We start from the raw sequence: 27,925 nt of genomic DNA on the forward strand, positions 1-27,925 counted from the left end.
CCCTGCCCTCTTTTAAATCTGGTCACTCTAGTATAGCTCCTGCAGCGTTAACTGTTGTGATAAAGAGAAAATTTCACCAGGTTCTCCATATATACAAATGACACCTGCTGAAATTCCCTTTTCAAGACTCAAGGCAGTCCCATCATCCCCTGATTTTGGGGGAATTTATGAAAATCGGGCACCCCATTCACACCCCTTTCCATAGCTCCGTCAATTTGCATGTTAAAAATCTCAAACTTGCCACCATGAAAGCTTATCCAGGGGTGCACATGCACGCCGCGACTCAAGGCAGTCCCATCATCCCCTGATTTTTGGGGAATTTATGAAAACCGGGCACCCCATTCACACCCCTTTCCATAGCTCCGTCAATTTGCACTTTAGAAACCTCAAACTCGCCACCATGATAGCTTGTCCAGGGATACATACGCACGCCAAGACTCAAGGCAGTCCCAGCGGCAGAGCCCGGTAAAGGACCAAGGGAGACATAAGATCCAAAGGGAGATCTTATGTCTCAGGGAGAGGGGGACCTTACCTGCCTCCGTCCGTGGTCCGTCGGCGTCTTCAATTGAGCCTGCGGTTTCATCAGGAAGCCTGGGCCGCTTGCAAATTGGTCGGTTGCAAATTGGTCGGTTGCAAATTGGCCGCTTGCAAATTGACGGAGCTATGGAAAGGGGTGTGAAAGGGGTGCCCGGTTTTCATAAACTGCGGCCCAGACTTCCTGGTGGAACCGAGGGCTCAATTGAAGACGCCGACGGACCGCGGACGGAGGCAGGTAAGGGAGAGGAGAGGCGGGGGGTTTACCGGGCCCTGCCGCTGTCGCTGCATGGGCGACAGCGGCAGGGCCCGGTACACCCCACTTACCTTTCCGGCGGAGCTCCGGATCGAGGCGAAGGATCCACCTTCACCTCGATCCTCTTCGCCACGCTCCGCCGGCCCCCCAATCCTCTTCGCCTCCGCCTTAAGGTCAGGCGAAGCCCCCTGCTCCGCTTCTAATTCGCCGGTCCGATTAGAAGCGGAGCACATCCCTACTGTAGTCTAACCTTCATCACGGGGTTGTTGTGAGGATAACATAGAGAGGAAGAGGAGAACCATCTTGGGTCCCTTGCAGGAAGAAAAATGGCAGGATATATTAATAGATAATACATATGTGGTGCCTGAATTTCATAATACGGATTCAACAGACAGCACAGTCCATAACTCAGCCCTGCCACGAACTCGGTGGTTCACACAATCCAAACAAAATGAAGGGGAAAAAATGCAAATAAAAACAACCAGGAATTGTGAAAGAGCACACAACTGCTATAATTAAACCATTCTAATATGCATCTATACAGAAATCTTAAATGCCTTTCATTACAACGGGTCTGCATGTGTACCGTAGACAAAATAAGATCTTTCAGTGGGATTTATTGTTCATTAGCCTTTAGGCATTGTGTATTTGGATCTTATGTCATGTATTATAGAAGTGCATGCATTAAGATGCAGATGAGATTTTTGCATGCATATTAGACTTCAGGGTTTTAATTATAGCGGTTATGTGCTCTTTAGCATTTGTGGGTGGTTTACACAATCCACTAAGAGCTCCTCTAAACAAGTGATTTATTGCACACTTGTGATTGGCCACTTATGGAAGTTGGCGGGTTCATTACACATCATCGTCAATGACCAGGAAATCTCCCGCGCTATCCCTTGGAAATCCTGCTATTAAAAGAAACACTTTTAATATGGTAATATCTGGAAACAAGTGGAATCTTCCACCACTAGATGGTGCTGTCTCAATGGAAGTGAACGGAGCACACTTAGAGGGGAAATATTCAATCCAAACCATGTGGTTGCCCCTCTCCGCCCATGTAATGCAGCCCATAACAATCATGCAAAAAGAGCAGGAAGCACAAAGCCCTGGGTAAGCAACACAATTTCTCCTTGATGTAGAGACCCTCTAAGACTCACCCCCCCCATCACCATCTGTGATAGAAGGATAATAACATTGGCCTAAAGTACAGGGCTGTTGTGACAACACTTAAGAAAAGTAGCATATAAATAGCAAGCATTATTATATATGCCTCAGAAAGCTAGACAGGACAGCTGCCTCCCAACCCAAAGCCTTTCCAACCATATTTCTCCATTTCTTGGCATGCCGGGGTATAATTAAGTATTAATATACCGTGCAATGTCCCCACATTTAATTTAATTACTCCCTGCCAGAGTGGATGGCTCAGTGTTAAAACATTTTAAAGGGGACATTCTGTTTCGAAAGTGCAGGACAATAAACGGCTTTGACAACAAGCTATATTTCGTTGGGCACAATACTTTGAGCAAATGAAAGTCCCGATTTATCTGGCAGGCTGTAAATCCAGGTTTCTTTGGCCACCCTGACTCCATCTATTCCTGTAACAACCCCGGGGGCGGGGCGGGGGGGAGAAAAGAGACAGCATATATTCACGGCAGAGAACAGCCACACAATTAAAACTCCGTAGGCACCATCGCTTTACAAGCTCAGAAGCGACATTATTTGTTGTCCTGATTTGCCGGGTTTGGTTGGTTGGTCGGGAGAGGGGAGAATAAATGAATGTTTCGGATCATTCTATTTGTTCCCGCAGAGTCAATTAAAAAAACCCAAAAGGAGTAACGGACAACTAAGCAAAAGACGGACGCGCCCGTCGCAGCTCCCTGCTAAAAACAAAACAAATCATTGCCGTCTCGTTAATTATGTCACTTGAGAAATCCACTTAGGAGCAGCGCAACCCAAAGCCACAGATCTGCCTGGTGGGGCGGGGCTGGGATTTTAGATGGCGTGCCAAAGGTGTGGTGTAGTGGTTAGAGTGTTAGACTGGGAGTCGGGAGATCCGGGTTCTAGTCCCCACTCGGCCATGGAAACCCACTGGGTGACTTTGGGCCGGTCACAGACTCTCAGCCCAACCCACCTCACAGGGTTGTTGTTGTGAGGATAACATGGAGAAGATGAAGAGGATTATGCATGCCGCCTTGGGTTCCTTGGAGGAAAAAAGGCAGGATATAAATGTAGGGTGACCATATGAAAAGGAGGACAGTGCTCCTGTATCTTTAACAGTTGTATATGGAGTTGTATATATGGAGAACCTGGTGAAATTTCCTCTTCATCACAACAGTTAAAGCTGCAGGTGCCCTGCCCTCTTTTAAATCTGGTCACTCTAGGATAGCTCCTGCAGCTTTAACTGTGGTGATGAAGAGGGAATTTCACCATGCTCTCCATATATACAAATGACACCTGCTGAAATTCCCTTTTCTATGCAACTGTTAAAGATATGGGAGCCCTGTCCTCCTTTTCATATGGTCACCCTAATCCACCCATAACCTACAATCCACATCTGAGGCCTTCTTCTGAGTCCCTCCTCTGAGGGAGGATTGGAAGATAACAATAAGGGAGAGGGCCTTTTTGGGGGTGGCCCCCCAAGTTGTGCAATGCTCGTCCCAGCAGGCCTGCCTGGCGCCAATGAGATCACTGTTTTGGGCCCTGGTTAAGACTTTCCTCTATTCCCAGGCATTTGATGGCATATGATGGGCTCTTCAATGCTTCAGTTTTATAGTTGTCACTGATATTTTAGTTGTTTCGTTGGTGTATGTGTGTTTTAATGGATAATTAACTTCAGCTCTTTTAACTTTTGTATGTTTTAATTTTGTTGTAAGTTGTCTTGAATCTGTTTTGAGAACGGCATCTAAGATGATGATGATGATGATTGAAACAGCAACTCTTGTGGATTAATTTTTAAGGCAATGGCATTAAGTAACCACTTACTAAATCCATTGCATGTTTTCTTACGCACCTCAAAAACCCCTAAATCAGGAAGGATGGCTGGAAAAATAAACTTGAATTAGGGGAGTGGGAACTCAGATTGCCAGAAGCATATTTCGGCATGCAGCAGTTGCTTGAGAATTCACCCCCACACCTTTTAAACTCCCAGAGCCATTCCAGCGGCACTCACCCATGTAGGCCGCTCAGTCTCTGCTGCTGGCCACTGGCCATAGGGGCAACAGGAGATCCCTGCCAGCGCAGACTACTGGGAAATCAGGCCTATGGCGTGATTGCAGCGGATGTCCCAGAGGAGCAGGGCTCGGGGAAGTCCATTGTAGAGTCCAGGGCCTGGGTATACTTTACTGGGCTTCAGGGGAATTTGGCCCAAGCTGAAAGTCCATTACTATAGTTCTAGGAAGCTATAGTTATGTAACAATGGGTTATCTAGTCCAGCATTCCTTTTCCACCATGGCCAACTGGATGCCCACGAGATGCCCACAACAGGGCATGAATGCAAAAGCACCCTCCCGCTTGTGTTCCACAGGCCCTGGATACGGAAGCATACTGTCCATGGTACTACTAGCCATGGATGGCCTTCTCCTCCTTGAATGGGTCTAATCCTTCTTTTAAAGCTATCAAAGTCTGTGGCCACCACTATATCAAGCGGATTCTACAGTTTGACGGCGCCCTGTGTGAAAAAGCCCTTCCTTTTATTTGTCCAGGCTCTCCCAACATTCAGCTTCGTTTGGCTGATTCCGGGCCAAACTCTTGGTTTCCGGAGTTGATGAAGAGGCAGAACCGGTGGGGAGCCGGTACAAATGAACGGGCCCAGCGGTCCGGAAGGGGCCCCTGGCGCCCAACTACGTTGCATAGCTTGGAGGGACTCAGAAGCGCTTGGGGTCAGGAGCAGGAATGACAGGGGAAGAGGCGGCCAACGGCCCCGCCCTGCTCGAGTGCTGTGGGACTCACAGCACATCTCTCGCCATGGAGGGTGTCCCTCGCCAGCCAGCCATGTGGCCTGGGGGAGGCCGCCGCGAGGGGTCTGCCAGTCCTGCTCCTTGGGCTTCATCGAGGGCCAGGGTGGGGGAGTGGGCAGCCAAGCAGGCCTTCCAACGGTGCTGGGTGGGGTGGGGGTGCCCTGGGCCTCGGGTGGCCTTCCTCGTCTGGGAGCCCTCCTGCTGCTTGGGATGGCAACTTCCTGCCCATGGGCCATGCCAGCTAAAGATTTTAAGCCGGTCCGCCCTTGCTGGAGGGCTTGATTCCCCCCCCCCCCGTCAGGGCCCGAACCTGCTCTCAGTGGCCCTATGAAGAGCACCCCAGGGGAGCAATGTCTAAAGAGCATTGGTCAGTACACTCTAATTAATCAACTTTTATTAATTATTATTATTATTATTATTTACATTTATGTCCTGACTTTTTTCCTCCTTAAGGAACCCAAGGCGGCATACAGAATCATCCTCCTCTCCATTTTTTCTCCACTCAACAACAACCCTGTGAGGTAGGTTAGGCCGAGTGTCGGTGATTGGTCCAAAGTTACCAGGTGAGCTTCCGTGGCCAAGTGGGGACTCAAACCCAGATCTCCCAGCTCCCAGTCCAACACTCTAATCACTACACCACGCAGCCAAGCTCTGTTGTGCCTGGGGGCCAAATCCACCATATCTGTGGTCCCATCCCGTCCCTCTAGAGTGCCCCAGGTGGGCACACCCCCTTCCTTGGCTCCACCCCCTTTCCTCAACCACGGATGATTTGGTATTTCCTTGCTATTGCGCAACTATTCCCCCATTGTAAAAGGATTAAATGCCTCTTCTAAGGCTCAGTTATTGTCAGCAAGTGCTTTCAGCTCAATTAGGCTGGTATATGTGATATATTGGCCCTGCCCCTTTCCCTTTGGTTCCACCCACCACTGGAGCCTGGTCCCCAGGGGCTTCTTTACAAGAGGTTCAGCACCCTTGCACTATTTCTGTGGCTGGCTACTGATAAGAAAGATGTACTCCAAAGAAGGCAGCCAAAGATGCACTCCAATGGCCAAACTTAGAATCAGAGAAGAGTAGACTTGGAAAGGGCCTTCAAGGCCATCGAGTCCAACCCCCTGCTCAGTGCAGGAATCCACCTTAAAGCATCCCTGACAGATGGTTGTCCAGCTGCCTCTTGAAGGCCTCTAGGGTGGGAGAGGCCACGACCTCCCTAGGTCATTGGTCCCATTGTCGTACTGCTCTAACAGTCAGGAAGTTTTTCCTGATGTCCAGCTGGAATCTGGCTTCCTTTAACTTGAGCCCGTTATTCCGTGTCCTGCACTCTGGGAGGATCGAGGAGAGATCCTGGCCCTCCTCTGTGTGACAACCTTTTAAGTATTTGAAGAGTGCTATCATGTCTCCCCTCAGTCTTCTCTTCTCCAGGCTGTCCTGGATGGCGCCCTGTCCCCGCCCAGTGAAAGCAAAGCCAAGGACGCTGGGGTGGGGGGTGGGGGCAGCTCCACGGTCGGACTTCCGTCTGGAAGCCGCCCTCCCAGAGCCGCTCTAGCCGCCCAGAAGCTGCCCTTCCTGGGCCAGAAGGCCTCCGCTGCCAGAAGAAAAAGCACGTGGTGAGGTCGACCCTGGCCCAAGCCAGCCTCTGCCTTACTCCCGAGGAAAGGGCACTAGGTCACCTCGCCTTTCTCCTCAAACAGGCCGCGATGTCCAGGCAGGTGGGCAAGTGGGACTCCCTCTCCCTCCCCCCAGGAAAGCTAGGGACTTGTGAACTCCTCGCAAGGCAAACTCTCCTGCTTCCCGATCCTGCGCGCGTGGATCAACGGGACTTGCATCCGAGAAAGCGTTGCACCGGGAGGCACCAGTGTGGCCCGATCCGTCTATGCCTCCTTACTCAGAAGCCTTATTGCCCCAAGTAAACGTGCGGAGGGGATCGGGATGCCAGGCTACAAAGCGGTTAGCGTTCGCACGGAAGTAAGTCCCGGTGAATTCCAGACGGCTTGGTCCCAAATCGAAGTGAGCCAGTCCCAGCTCTCCACTCGGCGCACACGTTCGGACTTCTGCACAATTAGGTGTGTGTGTGCAAGTAGCTCGCCTTGCCTAGGGCACAAAATAGTCTGGCACCGGCCCTGCATGCTAGACCTGGTAGGTCTAGCCATGGCCCATGTTTACCCCTTCCAAGCTGCGAAGGCGATGCAGAGAGAAAAGTGCCCGAGATCCTGGTGCAGCAGCAGCTATGTGGCATGTTCTGGTTCCCTTCCTGTTTTTCCTTGGACCAGGTGTAGCAGCCTCATTTTCAACTCACATCCCTCAATCCTTATTCAAGATGGGTAAATGCTGAGTCATGTCCGCTGGGCCGGACTGTATAAAAATAGCTGAGTTGTTTTTATCTCTTTTCAATCAGATAAAATGCCTGTGTTAAATATATCTTGGGAATGCTAAATGAAGCAATAAGATTCTGGATAACCTGGTTTTCCCAGTTTTGGGATTAAAGTGTAAGCCTGGGGCTATCAGATGTTTGGGCCCCCTGTATTTGCTCCTGTATCATGCCCAAATAGTACACTCTGCTCCCTATTTAGAGAAGGGAATGGACACATTCCTTGGAGATTTACAAGAATATCTAGAAATTGAAGTACACGATTCTGCATAGTTAATTCATATCACACTGACATCGGCATAATATGTGGTTACCATACTAATTTTGTCACCTGTCTCCTCCAACATCTCCCCAGGTCTTCCACATAACCTGCCTTGCATCTAGAAAGCTAGCCTATCAGGGAGAGGGCTATGCAAAAGCTTTCTTTCTGGAGTGCCAGTCTTCTAGATCCACGAGTGTGAGCATGCAAAATTATGATCCTCCTTATTTTCAGTATAATGCAGAAGTCTAGACGTACAGTTTGCTGTCTTCTGCAGGATGTGTGGATCACCTCTAAACCTCATGGGCAAACGACTTAACCATGTTAAGGTTAACCATGTTAACCACTGACCCCCATTATTATACAAATCTGGCTTGTAAACACATTAGAAATTTAGAACTGCCTATTAACAAGCAGGTCTGGAAGCTTTTGTAAACTGGATTGTAAAGTTTAAATCCAGGAGAAAGGTTTAGCGTCATCCTGTTCCTGACGTGCTAGCTTATTACATGCAAGGTGATCACACGCAATCTGAAGTTGTATAACCAGAAATTCTACTACCTCATTGAAAGCAAGGTGTAGGTTGGCTCTCCTTTTTCCAGGCTGTTGATGTGCCACAAATAGATGAACAGATGGGTAAAAAAAAAAAAAAAACATCCTAGGGGACTGATTTGTAAGGATGATATAAGCAGGCTGAATGTATAGATTCAGGTGTCACTTAGCAGGGGCGATGAGCTCATTACAGGGTGCCAATTAGGGTCCCTCGGGTTGATGATGATAACGGAGTCATTTCACAGGTCCTGCTTAATAGAAGGACCCCGTTACTGCAAGCATTTAAGCCGTGAGGCAGGCTAGGCGCCTCTCAGCTAATCACCCCTTTCTCCCTTGTTGAATAGACAGCTTTTCCAAATTGCCTTATTAGCCATGCAAACATGTCCTGATTAATTGCACAGGTATTTCTTGATGACTGCATCATCACGCCTGGGAGCAGACTCTGCCAAGCTGAAGAAGAAGCGGTTCCTCAGCACCGCCCCCTGCTCCCTAGCAGGTATGCCTTGACGCGCTCCAGCGTCCTTCACAGGTGGTGTTGCTAACCTTTCCTCGAAATGCACCGGGAAAGATTTGGCAAATGCTCAAGGCAGTTCAATCCATGCTGCTACGTTTTTCATACGTGGGTGATTCTGCAGCGCAGATTCTGTGCCGTAACAGGGGTAAACACGAGAAGCCCTGGATCCGGGGTGGGGAGGCAGCTGTCCAGTGGAAGCTGGTGTCTCCAATGCCAGTGGGGCAGAGCATCTGCTCCAGGTTTCAGCCAGAACTCTAAAGGAGCTATTCAAGGAGCTATCCAAGCTTAGGGTGACCATATGGAAAGGGGAACAGGGGTCCTATATCTTTAACAGTTGTATAGAAAAGGGAATTTCAGCAGGTGTCATTTGTATATATGGGGAACATGGATTTCCTCTTCATCACAACAGGTAAAGCTGCAGGTGCCCTGCCCTCTTTTAAATCTGGTCACTCTAGTCTAGCTCCTGCAGCTTTAGCTGTGGTGATGAAGAGGGAATTTCCCCAGGTTCTCCATATATACAAACGACACCTGCTGAAATTCCCTTTTCTAAGCAACTGTTAAAGATACAGCAGCCCTGATCTCCTATTCATATGGACACCCTATCTTTAACAGTTGTATAGAAAAGGGAATTTCAGCAGGTGTCATTTGTATGCCTGCAGCACCTGGTGAAATTCCCTCTTCATCACAGCAGTTAAAGCAGCAGGAGCCCTGCCCTCTTGAACAGATACAAAAGAGGGTAGGGCTCCTGCAGCCTTAACTGTTGTGATGAAGAGGGAGTTTCACCAGGTGCTGCAGGCGTACAAATGAAACCTGCTGAAATTACCTTTTCATAGAATCATAGAATAGCAGAGTTGGAAGGGGCCTACAAGGCCATCGAGTCCAACCCCCTGCTCAATGCAGCTGTTAAAAATACAGGAGCCATGTATCTTTCCATATGGTCAGCCTATCTAAGCTCTTTCAGTGCTCCAAATACAAAAAAATGCCCGCATATTTTAGCTTAAAGTTCTTGCTGCCAGTAACGAAGCCTCAGGAAAGACATTCCAACATTTTAGGGGAAGGGGGGAACTCACAAAAGCTGGGGAAACCCCATACAACTGGTGGATGGGGGAAACAGGGTGGGAAGGAAGTGTGGTGTAGTGGCTAGAGTGTTGGACTGAGTTGGGAGATCCAGGTTCTAGTCCCCCCTTGGTCATGGAAGCTCACCGAGTGACTTTGGGGAAGGCACTGACTCTCAGTCTAACCCACCTCACAGGGTTGTTGTGTTGATAAATTGGAGAGGAGGAGGAGGATGTAGTCTGCCTTGGGTTCCTTGGAGGAAAAAAGGCAGGATATAAATGCAATAAATATATAAACAAGGCACTGCCATTTGGGAACCCTACAGGGCCAGAATGGGTCTCCAGTTGGATTTGATTTGGCCCATGCACCTCATGTTCTGCGCCCTGAGTGGTGCCCATAGTGTGGCTCCTCCTCCACATCAGCATTGCTCCTCCCAGAAACTGGCAGATGAGACATGGCAGATGAGGGGAGGAGCTACAGCTCAGACTCCGCCCCCTGGGTTGCAGCTTCTCATGTTACCCCTGGTGGCTGTGGGGAAGTTGCTCTGCAACAGCTCCTACGCTGCCCCCGAGATCTAGGTCAGGCTCTACACTCCTGCTTTCAAACGGTTTGTAACGGCATTGACAACTGTTGGGGCCCAGGACACACCCCATATTCAGTTTTCAAACTGTTTTCAAAGTGTCATATCCTGCTTGGTGTAGATCTGGGTCTCCTTAAGGCCTCTATTTACTCCTGACACAGAATGTGGCGGCAGACTGAGATGGGAGAATGTTTAAAGATTAGGCTCATGAATGAAGTGCCTCCTTTGCATGCAGAAAGTCCTGGGGTCAAGCCCTGTTATCTCCAAGGAGGGCTCAGAAAGACTCCTCTTTGTAACCATGGGGCGACGCTGCCTGCCGGGGTCAACAGTCCTGGGCTCTATGGACATTATGACCTCACTTGGTATAAGGCAGCTTCGGACGATTGTACTTCTCCAGGATGTACTGCTTCAGAATGAAAGGTTCAGCAGAGCCCAGTGCCTGAAGAGCTAGATTACTACATGCAGGGACTGGTCAAAAATGACCACTCACCTGGGCTAGGTCTACACTAGTGCTTTTTATTGGTATTGTAGTGCACTGAGAACAATTGGGGTGCATTAGATGTTCCGCATACCACTTTTCTCGCATTGTTTCCTGCTTTTTAATCTGTATTATCAAGAATACTGCAACAGATGTCATTGTGCATGCTACAAAATATAAATGTGAAAGAGAGATAAAGCGTCACCATGATGGGATCATATCAATACAACACAAAGGGTAGATCTGGTCCTGGTGAACTGAAGTGGTATCATGCAAACTTCTATCGCCTCAGTTCACGGTAACCTGTAGATGGATTCTTATTTCTTTGGTAGGAACTTCTTTTATAAGATTGTTCCCCCACATCCCTTGTATGACCCAAATCATACCTTTTTATTGTTTAAACCTATTGCTTCTTTTTCTATCCGCTGTGGACGTCTTTCCCCTTTTCTATGAATAAACCATCAGGGCTAGCACCTTGTATACAAAAAAGGAGAGAAAGAGTGAGCTAATCAAATTTCTTGCAGCCTGCTTCTACAGTTATTACAAGGTTCCTTGTACAAGCACATTTGGTACTAGGGATACAATTCAGCATCCAGATAATCTTTCTTTCTTTCTTTCTTTCTTTCTTTCTTTCTTTCTTTCTTTCTTTTAAAAGATTCTTGTCCCTATGGATGTATCAAAAGCCTCGAAAGTGTATAGGTAATGCCCAGTGAAATCTCAAAAGCTAGAAGAGGGGATGAACATGTACTAGGTACCTTTTTACCTTTTCCCATAATTAACATGGCCATCCACATGTGACTTCTATCAACCCCATCCAGCATGGCTAATCATCACGAATGATGAGAGTTGTAGTCCAACATCTGGACAGCCAAAGCTCCCCCCCCGCTATAATTAAATTGTACAAAGGAAACAAACATATGTATGCCACCTTGATTATATGTTATCTAAACAGGTGTGGTAGAAATGCTAGAAAAAATATATAAGTATGCAAATATGCTCAATATACATAATTTATATAGGTTAAGAAAGTAAGAGCACAGTAACAGCCCTGCTGGATTCAGAACAAAGTTCCATCTAGTCCAGCCTTTGGTATCCCACAGTGACCAACACAATGCCTTCAGGAAGCTCAGGATATCAAGGCAAAAACCGTCCCTGGTTATTTGGTGACTTCTCCTATTCTCCTGTCTGAATTCCCCCAGCACTTAAGATCTTTCAATGAGGTCCAGCTCTGAATTCCATCCTCAAAAACCTCCAAGGTTAGCCTCCCAGAGGAGCAGGGCCTACTCAGTAATGGCCCCAACGTTGCAGAACTTGCTACCAAGACAGATCCGCGCAGCCTCCTCTGTGCTAACTTTCTGAAAATGGGCAAAAGCTTTTTCGTTTTGATCGGCCGTTTTGCTAACCCGGACAATTGCAGATGATGGGCCTCAATCCTCCAGTAACTTGTCTGATCTTTTCACAAAATGTATCAAGGGTGGCGGCCTCACTGAACCTTAGGACAGTAGAGTGGGGTCAGTTGGTGATCTGTTGCATGAAGAAATTACGTGCAGAGCATTGTTTTGTCAGGCTGCCTAAATCTGTTTTGCAAATCTGCAAACATGGGGCATCTCAGGTGATGGAGACAGGAAGTTGCAACCATGCAAATTTTCATTTCATTGAATTTCTCTTAATACGTTTCTACACCACCTCATAGTCAAAACTCTCTGGGCAGTTCACAAAAAAAAATTGGGGTCAGGAATGGCCATTTTGGGGAGAGCTTGTGGGTTTTTTTTTGGGGGGGGACATTTGGATGTAGCCCCCACCTCTGTCTAGGTACTCATTTGGTAGCCTTGGGCCAATCCCCATGTGTCTCCATTGGGTTGGCAACAATCTTCCTCTGTACTTGTCCCCAGACTGGGGGCTTGTCTATATACTCTCTATGCTCCCTGTCGTGGCTGTGCAGTTGCGCCCCATCATTTACATGATGCACCTGCCAACTCGCAGCGACGTTGCGCTATTCCCTGAGAAACTGTGCCTTTTTGATGCATTGTTTTTACCACAACTTTATAGAATCATAGAATCATAGAATAGCAGAGTTGGAAGGGGCCTATAAAGCCATCGAGTCCAACCCCCTGCTCAATGCAGGAATCTACCTTAAAGCATCCCTGACAGATGGTTGTCCAGCTGCCTCTTGAAGGCCTCTAGTGTGGTAGAGCCCACACCCTCCCTAGGTAACTGGTTCCATTGTCGTACTGCTCTAACAGTCAGGAAGTTTTTCCTGATGTCCAGCCAGAATCTGGCTTTCTGTAACTTGAGCCTGTTATTCCGTGTCCTGCACTCTGGGAGGATCGAGAAGAGATCCTGGCCCTCCTCTGTGTGACAACCTTTTAAGTATTTGAAGCGTGCTTTCATGTCTCCCCTCAATCTTCTCTTCTCCAGGCTAAACATGCCCAGTTCTTTCAGTCTCTCTTCATAGGGCTTTGTTTCCAAACCCCTGATCATCTTGGTTGCCCTCCTCTGACCACGCTCGACATCACCACCACAATTTTTGGTTTTCTGTCAGTGGTAGCTTCAGTTTGTATTACGGGACTGGGGCATAGTTAGGGGTGGATCCCAGTGCAGGATAGGCATGGGGGTGGGCTCAACACCCTAGTAATGCCTGCCATGGCAATAGTTAAGTCTGGGGAATGAAAGGAAGGGCATTATTATTATTATTATTATTATTATTATTATTATTATTATTATTTATTTATATAGCACCATCAATGTACATGGTGCTGTACAGAGTAAAACAGTAAAACAGTAAATAGCAAGACCCTGCCGCATAGGCTTACGTTCTAATTAAATCATGGTAAAACAATAAGGAGGGGAAGAAAATGCAAACAGGCACAGGGTAGGGTGAAACTAACAGTATAAAGTCCAAACAACATCAAGTTTTAAAAGCTTTAGGAAAGAGAAAGGTTTTTAGCTGAGCTTTAAAAGCTGCGATTGAACTTGTAGTTCTCAAATGTTCTGGAAGTTTTGATGAATATCGCATAACTTCTATGAATTGTAGCAGCGCAGATGCGCAGCTCTAGGCTTTCAAAGTTGCGCAGAGTTGCCAGAAAACAAACGAACCAAAAGCCTTGGGCTTTTCCTTTCTCTCGATATTTTCCGCCCGTTATACCACGGACGGAGAACAGCGCTGCGATTTTTCCTGGCCCGTGCTCACTCCTGCCTTTTAATAACCCTACGAATGCCACTTCATAGCAGCGACGCTGCGGGGTTTCGGGGGGAACGAGTAGGCGAAGCGTCACCATATAAATGGCCCCTAGCTCTGATCAGCGAGAGTCCTTTTACCCACAGAGCGGCTTCCATGGACAAAGCTGGGTTGGAGGAAGTAGGAGGAGCTTTGCACAGGTGGATCTATTTTTTAAAAAAAAAAGTTGTAGGAGGGACTTGACAGGGTGGGTGGGGTTTGTGGCATCAGTGGTAGAATGGGGCCAGAGCTGGCAGGGCATAGCATCATCGCTTTTTTATTAGCAGGGATGCTGACCTCACCTTCCCCCTGCCCGGCCCAGAATCCCCTGTTCCCTCTCACTTTAGCCGTACTCCTCTTCTGTTGTCATGCCAAGTATTGGGGCTTGGCTTAGTCTTGAATGTGTAATCAAGCTTTATGTCAGCTTTGCAAGAGTCCTGCTCCTGGTGGAGAGGAAAACTGCTATAATGGGTTCCTTGATATGGATCAACAGAGCTGCTGGAAGAGTTGGACTCTCCCTGGGTGTGTGTCATGATAAGAGCCTGAGATGGAGAAATTACCACCACCACCCCCGGTGGGGACATCTCCTCCTCTCCTCCCCAACCCCCCCTTTTTTTTACAGGGACCTTCCTGACAAGTTAAAACCAGCTCTAAACTGATTTAGTTTTGTAGTGTGTGGACATGCATGAATCAAACCAACAAAGCAACAGACGTCCGTACCAAATTACTTCAAGAAGACTTCCCTTAGCTAGAATGAACATTTGTCGCCTTGCTAAACAGGAAGAGAGGAAAATTCTGCATGGGCCAGCTCACCTGCACGAGAAACCCAAGCAGTCATTTGTGGGGAAGCCATATACGTCGGGGTGCCAAGGATCTATCTGCAGACTGATAGCTTTTTCACACCAGCGTTATACTGTGTAATCACTGTGAATTGCATGCAAAGGACTCAGAAGTTTTCCACTTTATAATCTGCTTTGATTATGAAGTACTCCCATGCATCCTGCCTTAATCGTGCAATAAAGCAAAAAGATTCGCTGTATTTAGCCCCTACTTGTTGAGCGTATCTTCCGAGCCGCCGCTGGGGTGCAGGAGCAGGATTTAAAAGAAATGCTTACATCTGCATAAGCTTTAAAGATAAAGACACCAACATTGGCACAGTAATAGATATTAAGGAGAGCTTTAAGCATACCAAATTTGAATTGAATTGGGTCATCCGTTGATTTTTTAATGATTTTTTTTTTACATCCCCCCCTTTAAACTCACTTCCTGGTATGCAAAGGATTGCTGTCGCCCGGTAGCAAAAACAAAAACAACCGCGAAAGCTTAGCGCTACGGGGATAATCCGAGAGAAGCAGGCGCGTGGGATGAAGCTTTGAGATGTGCACGCCAGGACCCCTTGCAAATGGGACGCTTGGGTTTATCACTGCAAAGGATCCTGGGACAGACCTCTTGCGCTATGCAGTGCGATTGCTGGGTGCAGCAAAATGGTGTGGTCAGTGGCGTCAAGAGGGTAGGACTGTGGGGCAAATGGTCAAGGCCCCATTCAGTGGAATGAGCAGGGGCCCTGAATGTAGCAAAGCTGGCTTACCCCATTCCACAATGTCCTAACGGTGCTCCTAGCTGCCTTCCAGTTTCCATTCCACCGTAAGCCTCAGGACACTAAGCATCATGAGGTCCCAAGCCACAACTCAGGTTGATTGGCACGTCCTCTTTCCAATTGGAAGTGGCCAATTGGGTGCTGGTCAATTCTCAACAAGTGTGGCATGCTTCATAAGGCTGCAGAAGTAGAGAACCACATCCATTCTGCATCACAACCCTATGACCCAAACGGCAGGTTTTGAATGGGACCTGGAAGCGAAGTCTGGAGGCCACTCTAATCTTTTCTAACCTTTACAAGTTAACCTGCTTTTAAAAAAAAAAAGTGTTTGTATATACTCTACTCCATCTTCAGAATTGTTGGCTAGTAGTCAGGATGCACATATTTTAAAGGAGGATATTATTATTATTATTATTATTTAAAATCCTTATCTCATCCGGCCTCAGAGCAATAGTGTCACAACACCTCTGTAAGGGAGGCCAATGCTGGTCCCATTTGACAGATCAAGTGGGAAGACTGAGAGAGCATGGCTGGCCCAAAGCTATCCACTTTATCTATAGCTGAACTGGGCTTCAAAACCAGATCTCTCATGTCCACTGGATGGCCCCATATTGGTTGATGATGGTTCCCACTGCTGAAAAATTTGAGTTGGTGAGACGCCTATTTCTAAGGAAACCTAGGCAAGCAAGAACCCGGCATGTTCATAGTGTTGACCTTCCTCAACCACCTTGACAAGAAATTGGAATCCCCCACTCCAAGGGTGAACAGCACCCAGGGAAGCCGAGATGTCTCACTTACCGAAAGACAGTACGAAAAAGAAAGGCAGCCAGCAGAGAATGAACACGCCGACCACGATGGCGAGCGTCTTGGCGGCTTTCTTCTCCCTGGAGAATTTCAAGAGGCGCACCGAGAGGGAGCTCCGGAAGGTGTGCCCTTTGCCCTTGGTGCTGGCCAGGGAGTCCTCGAGGACGCTGCGGCAGTGGATCCGTAGCACGACCTCCATGGACTTGCCCCGCTCTCTCTTGACTCCGGCCTCCAAGCTCTTGGTGGTCCTCCTGGCCACCACGTAGATGTTGAAGTACATCACCAGGATGACCAGCAGGGGCAAGTAGAAGGAGAAGAGGGAGGAGAAGAGGGCATAGCCGGGCTCCTGGGTGATGTCGCAGTGTTCCTCATTGTCCGGCGGAGGCTCCTTCCAGCCCAAGAGGGGCCCGATGGAGATGACCATGGAAGAGAGCCAGACCACCACCAAGATGATCACAGCCTTCTTCTCGGTCATGATGGTGGGGTATTTGAGCGAGTACTTGACCCCGATGTAACGATCCACGGAGATGATGCACAGGCTCATGATGGAGGCAGTGCAACACAGGACGTCCACCGCTGCCCAGATGTCGCAGAAGATGCGGCCAAAGATCCAGAGGTCCAGCACCTCCAAGGTGGCCGAGAAGGGCAAGACGGTGGTGCTCAGGAGCAAGTCGGCGATGGCCAAGTTGATGATGAAGTAGTTGGTCACCGTCTGCAGCTGACGGTTGCAGGCCACCGAGAGGATGACCAGGATGTTGCCCACGATGGCCGAGAGGATGAAGATGGCCAGGAAGACCCCCACCCCCACGGACTGCAGGGTCAACCTCAGAGCCAAGGAGGAGTTGCTGCTGTTAGAACTAACATCCTCTCCTGCCCAGGACCCGTTAAACCCGCCAGACTCCTCTCCCGTGAGGTTCCCATTCAAGCTGGCATTAATCCGGTCAGAGAAAGTCATTCTTTTTTAAAAAGGTCCGGTCTCCATGAGGGGGGACGGGGGGGACGGGACGGGTTCGGCGTGACCGGGATGCCGAGGAGGAGAGGAGCGACCGCTGCCGCCCACCCCCACGGCCCGCCACCTCCTCAGCTCCTATCAGGATTGTGACTTTTGCCCCTCGGATGATGATGTCCCCACCGGCCAAAGGAAAGTCTCTTTTTGGATGCAAGGAGTGAATCCCCACCTCTCCTTCTGCAAGCGGCTTTGCACAATTAATCCCTGCAAGCGTGGACCATCTCTCCTCACGCGTCTCGCAACGTCACTCCCCCCCTCCCCACTACACCATCAGGGATGCTGTTCAGCACCTACCACCTCCACACTTCTCTCTCTCTCCTCCCCCCCACCCTCCATACAGGCACAGATTTATTTCGCAAAGAGGCTGGACCTCAGCGAACCCACATTTTCTCTGCCTCCCCGGTCCAGGCGATTCAAAGCTTCAGGAGGCGCGCGCGTGTGTGTGAGAGAGGTGTCCTCCTCTTCCATCGATTTCCCTTTCCCAGCTCTTGGTCCATCAGGTGTGTGTTCCACCTGGGCTGCTCAGCGGACGCCCCCCCCCTCCACTCGATCCCCAGCCCGGAAGAAAAAAGCCCCTGCGCCTTCCTTCTTTGCACATCTCCAGTGCTAATGCGTGTATTTCTCTCTCCCCCCCCCCCCCAAAAAAAGTCCCTTGTAAAAGGTGGAACAACAATAAAAGTCAAAGAAAGATCCCGGATTGGGGCGGGTGGGTGAGTACGTGGGGGGTGGGGGGAAATAAATAAATGACCCTCCTTCCTTTCCCTCCCGCCCCTCCCGGCTCAAACTCCGTTCATCCAGGCAGGTGGGTCGGCTGCGGATGCTTTGGGAAAAACGAACCTCGCCTCAAACGTCGCCTGGTCAGTTTCACCCGCCGGCGGCGGGTCAGTTTCACGGACATCCTTCCAGCTTGTCAGCCCGGCGTTTGCAATGCAGGGGGAGAGAAACCGCGTTACGGAAAGGTACCAGTGCCTTTGCAGCGAGATCCCAGCCCTCCAATGGGAACCGGAGAGGCGGCCGGTGGCGGCGGCGGCGGTGGGGAGGGGGGAAGCAGAAGGCGCGTGCAAACTTTGCATTCAGTTGTTATCGGGAGGGGGGCGGCGGAGAGGTCGCCCTTCGACGTCCCCTCGGTGGGGTATCAGTCTAGCGAAATGTCCAAGCAGCGGCGGCGATCGCCGGCAACGCGCCTCCCCAAACTCCTCCTCGAGAGGGCTGGTGACAGTCTCTCGCCTGGCGGGGGCCGGAGGGTTTTTTTTTTGGAGAGTTTGGCGATGGGTATGCGCCGCAGAGAGGCGAGCGCCCAAGGATGCAAAGAGGAGGATCCAGCTCCCCCCCTCCCCACCTTTTTCCTTCGGAGCGTTGGAGAGAAAATACGTTCTGGGTCGTTGGGGAGGTGGCGGGGTGGGGTGGGGGGTTGCGCGTCCGAAAACGACCCAAAATAGATTCATTGAAGGATTCCCGGTTCTTTAGCGAGGCGCCGGAGAGACGCTAGAGGGCAGCAAAGGGCTTGCAGCGCTTGCTGTCAGACGCTGGTCAATTAAAGCCCTTTAATATTACAGGAGCAATTATCCTGGGGGTGATACCCGCACGCACACACACACACACCCCTCACATACGCTCCTTTCAACCTGTTTGATTTCTTTACGAAAGCATCCAGGTTTCCAAGGAAATGCTTGCAAAGCGAGGTGAGATTCAGGGGTGGCGTCACGAGGAGGCATGGTTGGACATCTGACCAGGGCCCACGCCGCTGCAGGGGCCCATTGACAAGGGGCCACCCCCCCCCGCCTTACTCCTTTACCCTTGCAATCTGCTCCTTCACCTGCCTCTCAACAAACTTCAAAGTGATCTTGATAGGCTGGAGTGCTGGGCTGAAAACAACAGAATGAAATTTAATAGGGATAAATGCCAAGTTCTAGATTTAGGAAATAGAAAACAAAGGCACAGTTACAAGATGGGGGATACTTGGCTCAGCAATACTACAAACGAGAAGGATCTTGGAATTGTTGTAGATCGCAAGCTGAATATGAGCCAACAGTGCGATACGGCTGCAAGAAAGGCAAATGCTATTTTGGGCTGCATTAATAGAAGTATAGCTTCCAAATCACGTGAGGTACTGGATCCTCCCTATTCGGCCCTGGTTAGGCCTCATCTAGAGTATTGCATCCAGTTCTGGGCTCCACAATTCAAGAAGGACGCAGACAAGCTGGAGCGTGCTCAGAGGAGGGCAACCAGGATGATCAGGGGTCTGGAAACAAAGCCCTATGAAGAGAGACTGAAAGAACTGGGCATGTTTAGCCTGGAGAAGAGAAGATTGAGGGGAGACATGAGAGCACTCTTCAAATACTTGAAAGGTTGTCACACAGAGGAGGGACAGGATCTCTTCTCGATCCTCCCAGAGCGCAGGACACGGAATAATGGGCTCAAGTTAAAGGAAGCCAGATTCCAGCTGGACATCAGGAAAAACTTCCTGACTGTTAGAGCAGTACGACAATGGAATCAGTTGCCTGGTGAGGTTGTGAGCTCTCCCACCCTAGAGGCCTTCAAGAGGCAGCTGGACAACCATCTGTCAGGGATGCTTTAGGGTTGAGCAGGGGGTTGGATTCAATGGCCTTATAGACTCCTTCCAACTCTACTATTCTATGATTCTGTGATTCATTCTGGCCCAGGCAGCCACAGTGGTGGCTAGAAGGAGGGGCAGCGGATGCCACGGCCTCTGTGCTCGCTGGCTCTCTGGCCTGGTCACGCAGGCAAGTGGCCGCATGGCAAGGAGCAGTGGCAGCTGGTGACAATGGCAGTGAGAACGTAGACTCATTGGGGGGGGGGGGGTGCAGGGAAGGTGCTTGGCCTTAGAGCCCTCGAAAGCCTGGAGCTGATGCTGGTTAAACTGCACATCAAAATCCAGGACCTGTAAGTGAACCCTGCTTGTTTGCTGCCAGATCTACACTAATCAGAATATGACACTTTGGAAACATTTTGAAAACTGTATGTGGAGTGTGTCCTGGGCCCCAACAGTTGTCACTACTGTAATAAACCATTTTAAAGCAGTAGTGTAGATCCTGTCCAGGATCTCAGGCCATCTCTCTCCAGCCTGCCATATGACGGTGCAGTTTTTTTTTTTTTTTGCAACTATTTATTTATTTATTTATTTATTACATTTCTATACTGCCCAATAGCTGGAGCTCTTACCGCATATTTTGGTGTAGTGCTCATTGCTAGGACTGGGGGAGGGGGGAGGGGTGGATTAGGACCAGGGTGGGGGATAGGGTTCAAGTCCCTATTTATTTATTTATTTATAACGTTTCCATACCAGCTTTTTTCCTCCAAGGAACCCAAGGTGGCATACATAATCCTCCTCCTCTTCATGTTATCCTCAGAACAACAACCCTGTGAGGTAGGTTGGGCTGAGAGTATGTGACTGGCCCAAAGTCACCCAGTGAGCTTCCATGCCTGAGTGGGGACTAGAACCCGACTCACAGTCCAACACCTTAGTCACTACACCACACTGGCTCTCAGTGAGCTATGATGCTCACTGGCTGACTTTGGGCTAGGCCAATCTACCCTAAGCAGAATAGGACACTATGAAAGCAGTTTGCAAATGCTCTGTGGGCGCCATCACACGAGGGAAAACACGCTCCCTACCGTCGCTTCTCTGCTCCTGGTTTCGTTGCTCAGTTACTTCCTGTTTCAAAACAGGAAGTACACAATGAGCACGAGGCTCTTTCAGTCAGGCGTTCTAATTGTGCTGCTTCTCCCGCATGCAGCAGGAGAGAGCAGCAACTTCTGGTTTTAATAATAATAATAATAATAATAATAATAATAATAATAATAATAATAATAATAATAATATTTATTTGTTACCTGCCTCTCCCTCTGGATCGAGGTGGGGTACAACACAAATTAAACCACCATAAAATACATAAAACTAATTCAAACATGCATCATTAAAAGCAGCACACCATTAAAAAAGGCATCTTAAAATTCCGCTGGGTAGGCCTGCCGGAAGAGATCAGACTTTATGGCTTTCTTAAATTCTGGAAGACTGTTAAGTTGACGAATCTGTCCTGGCAAGCCATTCCACAAACTGGGAGTGGCCGAAGAAAAGGTCCTCTGGGTAACAGTTAAAAATATTTAGGATTTTTGGTGTTTTTTCTTGTGGCTCAAGGAAGGGCGGAAGGTGACCGGGAGGCAGACGGCGTCATGCGAGGGACCTGCGAAAAATCTGTGAGTGTCCAGTAACGAACGTGCAATAAAATGTTCGTCGGATGGAGCCCTGTGGGAGGTGTCCTGGGCCCCAACAGTTGTCAGTGCGCTTCAATACCATTAAAAAGCAGTAGTGTAGCCCCTGCCTTAGTCACTGCCTCTCCACCTAACCCTTGTCACAGCAGGTTGTCATGAGAATAACACGAAGAAGGGGAGGATCTTGTTGAGTTCCTTGCAGGAAAAGGCGGAATATAAATACAACAAATCAATCAATCATTCAGGACTACAGAACCAGCATAGCCAAACCAGTGGACAAGTGTCTGGGCTCTGCAGCGCCTCAAACGGAAGAGTGGCACCACCTTTTTCTTTTCCCTTCCTTTTTAAACATTTCACAGTGGGCGCACGGCGTGGCAAAGTCCGAGTCATATCCACCAGTGGAAACAGCTGGCATGACTGGCACTTCGCTCTGCAGTGTAGCGGCTGCACTGCTACCTCCAGTATTGGAGGCAATAAGCCTGTGTGCACCGGTGGCTGGGGAACATGGGTGGGAGGGTGCTGTTGCACCATGTCCTGCTTTGTGGGTCTCCGGTTGACAGCTGGTTGGCCACTGTGGGGCAGGATCTCTTCTTGATCATCCCATAGTGCAGGACATGGAATAATGGGCTCAAGTTACATCGGGAAAAACTTCACTGTTAGAGCAGTACGTCAATGGAACCAGTTACCTAGGGAGGTTGTGGGCTCTCTCACACTGGAGGCCTTCAAGAGGCAGCTGGACAACCCTCTGTCAGGGATGCTTTAGGGTGGATCCCTGCATTGAGCAGGGGGTTGGACTCGATGGCCTTAGAGCCCCCTTCGAACTCTACTATTCTATGATTCTATGAACAGAGTGCTGGACGAGATGGACCCTCGGTCTGATACTGTTAGTTTTACCCTACCCTGTGCCTGCTTACGCTACCCTGTGCCTGTTTGCCTTCTCTTCCCCTCCTTATTGTTTTCCTATGATTTTATTAGATTGTAAGCCTATGCGGCAGAGTCTTGCTATTTACTGTTTTACTCTGTACAGCACCATGTACATTGATGGTGCTATATAAATAAAATAATAATAATAATAATAATAATAATAATAATAATAATAATGATCCAGCAGGGCCCTTCTTCTGTTTTTATCGGTAATAAGATAATTCCTGCCCTCAGACTTACAATCTAAATGACAGGACACAAAAGAAAAAACTCCCTGCTTACTTGGATTCATATGCTTCTTCAAAAGAAGGTTACAATAACTGGGATTGTTTAGTTTGGAAAAAAGGAAGCTGAGGGGAGACAGGATAGAGGTGTATAAAATTATGCCTGCTGTGGAGAATGTGGATAGGGAGACTCCCCCCCCCCATAATATTAGAACCCAAAGGGGTCAATCCCATGAAACTGATCGGTTGGAGATTCAGGACAGAGAAAAGGAAGGGTTTCTTCACACAGTGCATAGTCAAATTATGGAACTCACTACCACAAGATGTAGTGATGGCCACCAATTTGGAGGGCTTTAAAAGGGGTTGGATAAATTCCTGGAGGAGAAGGCTATCCATGGCTACTAGCCCTGATGGTTGTGCACTACCTCCAGTATCCGAGGCAGTAAGCCTGTGTGCACCAGTTGCTGGGGAATATGGGTGGGAGGGTGTTGTTCCCTGGCTGACAGCTGGTTGGCCACTGTGTGAACAGAGGGCTGGACTAGGTGGACCCTCAGTCTGATCCAGCAGGGCTCTTTTTATGTTCTTAGTTTTTCTGAAAGGAAAGAGGAAAGATGGCCACCATTTGCCGCCACTGGAATGTGTTAACGGGGCAAGAATGAGGAGAGGGGGGATCAGTGAAGGAATGAATTTAATTTGCAGAATGGATGAATTTAATTTAGTTAGAGAGACATAGTTCATGGATGCGTAAAGCAACCCAAGCGCTTGATTCCTCTCAGATGGGCCTCTTCCCCTCTTCTAATGCCTGGGACCAAAAATGGCAAAAAACACCACCCTATTTTAGGTTCAAGCTCTTGCTGCCAGTAACTCAGCCTCAGGAGAGCCATTTCAACCTTCTAGAAAAGGCGGGGTGTGGTGGAGGTGGCCGGGGGGGGGGGGGGCTGTACAAAAGCTGAGAAACAAACCAAACCATCAGTGGTTTGGGAAAAGGGTGGGGCCAGGAGGAAGGAGGCGTTGCCATCTTGGATACCCTAGAGGGTCGGATTTGGCTCGGCGATTGAAGTTGCCTAGTTCTGGTCTCCATCAATGGTAGGGAATGTGTGGTCCTCTCAGATGTCGTTGGACTTGCCTCGTTATTGGCCATTGGTATCTCTCTGTGCCTGGGTTAATTTCAGCTGTGGAGTGTTTTAAGTGCACTCTTGGGGCTATTCAAACTGACATTCCCAGAGAGAAAAATGCCCTTTCCCCGGGATCCTTTAAGCAGCCCACATGACACAGTCCCAGGCTCATTTTTACTCCCCTGCCTGTTCGCTCCGAACAAGCCGTCCCTTGAAGCGTTTGTCATCCAGTGCTGACCAGGTCATTTGTTCCTCTCATCTGGGGTTTTAATGGGGCTGCCCAAGTTTTAGCAAAGATGGCCTCCCATTACTTCCGGCCCGTCTCCATTCATATCCAGCTGGGCCAAGTTGTAGGCCCCTCTGCTAGGTGGCTTCTGAGAGGTCTTGCAAGCTTCTGTCCTCATCACGTTTCTGCTTTCCATGGAGAGAAGCTGACCAGATTCCTAGTTGAATCTGTCGAAGGGAGAGCATCCTCCAGTGTACCTGAGGGCAACAGGCCAATTTAGGAGATTACGCAGGCTATGTGACACACAGGTCTGTCTTCCAAATGAGAGGAACAGGCGGAGCACTCCATCTTCTGCCCCACAGCATCTGCTGTCTGAGACAGTAGATCTCAGCCTCATTCTCCCGAATAGTAGGGCCGCCACTATGGATTCTATACCACTTCTGCTGCTTCCTCTTCTTGGTCTTCTTCTTCCACTGATGCTCCTTCTAAAGGCGGCTAAGGAGGGAGGAAGGTCATGCTCCAAAAATTTGCTGGTGTGTCACTCCCAATTCAAATGCTGCCTTCAGGAAACAGGGAGGAAGCAATGTGTCTCTGAGCTGGGATGTATTACCTCCCTCCTCCTGTCCCTGAATCAAGTTCTGATAGTTATGCTGATAAGAGTGGGCCAAAGAGATGGGAACAGGTTATATTATATAATCGGTGTGCATGTATGTGTGTGTGTGTGTGTGTGTGTGTGTGGATTTGGAGCTGTCACGTCTTCACGGAAACTGGAACTCTAGCTTTGCACTGTGTGTTATAAACCGTTCAGATCTAGATTAATGATTTGTGTGTCATTTTATTTGAAGGAGGAGGCACAAAGCCGCGGAATTCTCTTGGGATGCTTCCAGTCACATTAAGCCCTGACAAAGTAGTCTTGTGACTCACAATGTCGAGGCGCTTTTGTAAACAGGATGGTCTGATCTTCAAGCCACATCTGATACTGTTTTGCTATCGGTTCCTCGCCCAACCCTGCTCCACCCAGCCCTGCTCTGCCCATACTTGCTCTGTTAGACATTTGCGATGCCAGGGTTTGGGCCGGCTGTCTTACTACAACGGTGTGGCTTCGCTTGAGGAAGGTGCTGGATTTCATCCAGCTGAAAGGATCACAGGCATCCAGGCTGGGAAAAGACCTCCCAGAGTGTCATCCTTAGTCAAAGCAGACCTGGGTTGATAGACCCGGAGATTCCGGACACCGTACAGCAGGGTTGTGTAGCAATGTGGATGTTTTCAAGAAAAGGGTTGAGGGGGAAGAACTTATTCCTGCCTGAGGGTGAAATTCTCTTACAGAGGTGCTCTCGGGCCCCCCACATTTCAGTGATGGGTGGGGCTAAAGGCAGAAGAGGCAGGACCAAACCACCAAAACCCACCAACATATTTTAGCTTAAAGTTCTGACTGTTAGTAGCTAAATATTAGGAGAGGTATTTTCATCTTTTAGCACTGGGGGTGGGGGAAGAAAAGGAAATGAACTTCTCGTGCAAGCAATGTAATGACCTCCAAGAGTCTTTACTGACTCTTGGAGAGACGCCAGCTTTCGCTGACATTTTCTTGGCAGGCCTTATAGCGGGGTGGTTTGCCGTTGCCTTCCCCTGCCGTTATTACCTTTCCCCAAGCTAACTGGGTACTCATTTTACTGACCACGGGAGGATGGAAGGCTGAGTCGACCCGAGCCGGCTGCCTGAAACCAGCTTCCACTGGGATCGAACTCAGGCCGTGGGGAGAGTTTCAGCTGCAGAAACTGCTGCTTTACCGCTCTGCGATTAGGGCTGCGCACTGCATCGGGCCGAATCCCTGGATCCGAGGTGGTACTAGGTTGGCCCGAGGCACCCCGAGGCCGAAGCAGATCGGTGCTGAAGCAGATCAGCACTGAAGCTTCGGGGTGTCTCAGGCAGATTTGGAGCGGTACTGGGCCACTCTTCCTTAAAGATGGTGAAGTGCTAACTCCAATATTGGAGGCAGTAAGCCTATATACACCAGTTGCTGGGAAACATGGGTGGGAGAGTGTTGCATCCCTGTTCTGTTTGTAGGTTCCTGGTCAACAGCTGGTTGGCCGCTGTGTGAACAGAGTTCTGGATTAGATGGACCCTTGGTTTGATCCAGCAGGGCTCTTCTTAAACCCTAATGTTCTAAATGAACAAAAATGTGTTGCCAATCATTATAATGTGTTGACCGTTCCAATTTTTTAAAAGCATTTCCATGGTTGCCCAATCTTCACATGCCTTCGTCCCAGGCTAGCTTTAATCCGTGTAAATTTATTTAGAACTGCAAAATCCCATAGTTTAATGTACCACTCTTTAATTTTTGGAATTAGATTAGTTTTCCAGGGCTTTGCATGTTCTACTATAACAGCAGCAATCATGTAATAAAGGGGTATTTCTTTATCCTTATCTATCATCTTGTGTGTCATGTCTTTTTTAGAATGTAAGCCTGAGGGTAGGGACTGTCTTCTTTATTGATACATTGTAAGCCGCTCTGAGAGCCTTTTGGCTGAGGTGCGGGATAAAAATACTCTAAATAAATAAGTAAATAAATAAATAAGATTTAGGGTCAAAAGAGAACTCCCCCACCCTACTAAATTGTTTTAGGGATTGTTTATGCTTGTTTTTAAAGCATAGAGTTGGAGTTGAACTTGCCATCAGTAATCTAGGGTGTCTGGTCCAACCCTCTAATGAAAAGGTTCAATAAGGGTGCAATCCTATGCCTGTTTAGACAGAAAAAAAGTCATAGAATCATAGAATCATAGAATAGCAGAGTTAGAAGGGGCCTACAAGGCTACCGAGTCCAACCCCCTGCTCAATGCAGGAATCCACCCTAAAGCATCCCTGACAGATGGTTGTCCAGCTGCCTCTTGAAGGCCTCTAGTGTGGGAGAGCCCACAACCTCCCTAGGTAACTGATTCCATTGTCATACTGCTCTAACAGTCAGGAAGTTTTTCCTGATGTCCAGCCGGAATCTGGCTTCCTTTAACTTGAGCCCGTTATTCCGTGCCCTGCACTCTGGGAGGATCAAGAAGAGATCCTGGCCGTCCTCTGTGTGACAACCTTTTAAGTATTTGAAGAGTGCTACAATCCTCATGACTGGCTGTGGAATGATGGGAGTTGTAGGACTTTTTTTCTCAATGCATAGGATTGCACCCTAAAACAGCCAAGGGGCTGGAGAGTGGAAAAACGGTGAGCAAGGGGAGACATGATAGAGATGTAAAAAATGATACCTATGTGGAAAAAGTGCTCGAACCCAGTGGGGTCATCCCATAAAACTGAATGGTGGGAGATTCCAGGGAGATAAAAGGAAGGACTTCTTCATGCAGCACATGGTTAAACTATGGAATTCGCTCCTGCACGATGTAGTGACGGTCACCAACTTGGACAGTTTTTAAAGGGGATTAGACAAATAGGATCATGGCTACTATTTTATTTCTTTTTCTTTTGTGAAAGCTAAAACACCTGGAGGGCATCAGGTGGGGGAAGGCAGCCATAGGACATGTCTAGACCAGGGGAGGGAGGGGGGAGGATCTCGTGATATTCTGCTCGCGAGATCCTCGCCTTTGTCCAGACGCATGCGCGACACCCCGGGAGGAAGGAGGGATGTCGCACCCTCCATTTTTTTTTACAGAAGGATGGGCGCACGTGCGCTCCAACTAAAAGTGATTTTTTTAAAGAACAAAAAACGCTCATCCTCCCCCTCCTCCCTGATGGGCACAGAGTGCCTGAAGAGCTCCATGCACTGTGCCTAGTTCCTGCCTCCTCGGATTTACTTGCAAGGAGGTGGGATGAAGTCGGGCCATGCGCCTACACCTCCCGTGGTCTCAGGACGATCCCGAGACTGTGAGAAGAACCGGGCTAAAAGGGCCTGCTGATATCCCAGGGAAATGGAGGGATCATCCCTCCCTGTTCCTGGGATCCCCTGTGGGGATGCACTGAATGCACAGGGACAATCCCGGGACGATCCCTGGGATAACGACTGGTCTAGACATGCCCATGCTGTAGCGG

The 27,925-nt window shown here is 48.9% G+C and overlaps 1 protein-coding gene across 1 annotated transcript in view; it reads right to left on the reverse strand.

The window, feature by feature from the left end:
* ADRA1D (adrenoceptor alpha 1D) overlaps window positions 1-17,152 on the reverse strand; it is a 65,455-nt gene extending 48,303 nt beyond the window's left edge. The window contains exon 1 of the mRNA XM_063136143.1: window positions 16,163-17,152. Within this exon, the coding sequence (XP_062992213.1) occupies window positions 16,163-17,123 (961 nt within the window). The 5' untranslated portion in view covers window positions 17,124-17,152. The remainder of the gene's footprint in view (window positions 1-16,162) is intronic.
* Between the last annotated feature and the right edge of the window lie 10,773 nt (window positions 17,153-27,925).

Source organism: Elgaria multicarinata, chromosome 10, assembly GCF_023053635.1.
Source record: "Elgaria multicarinata webbii isolate HBS135686 ecotype San Diego chromosome 10, rElgMul1.1.pri, whole genome shotgun sequence".
NCBI lineage: Eukaryota > Metazoa > Chordata > Lepidosauria > Squamata > Anguidae > Elgaria > Elgaria multicarinata.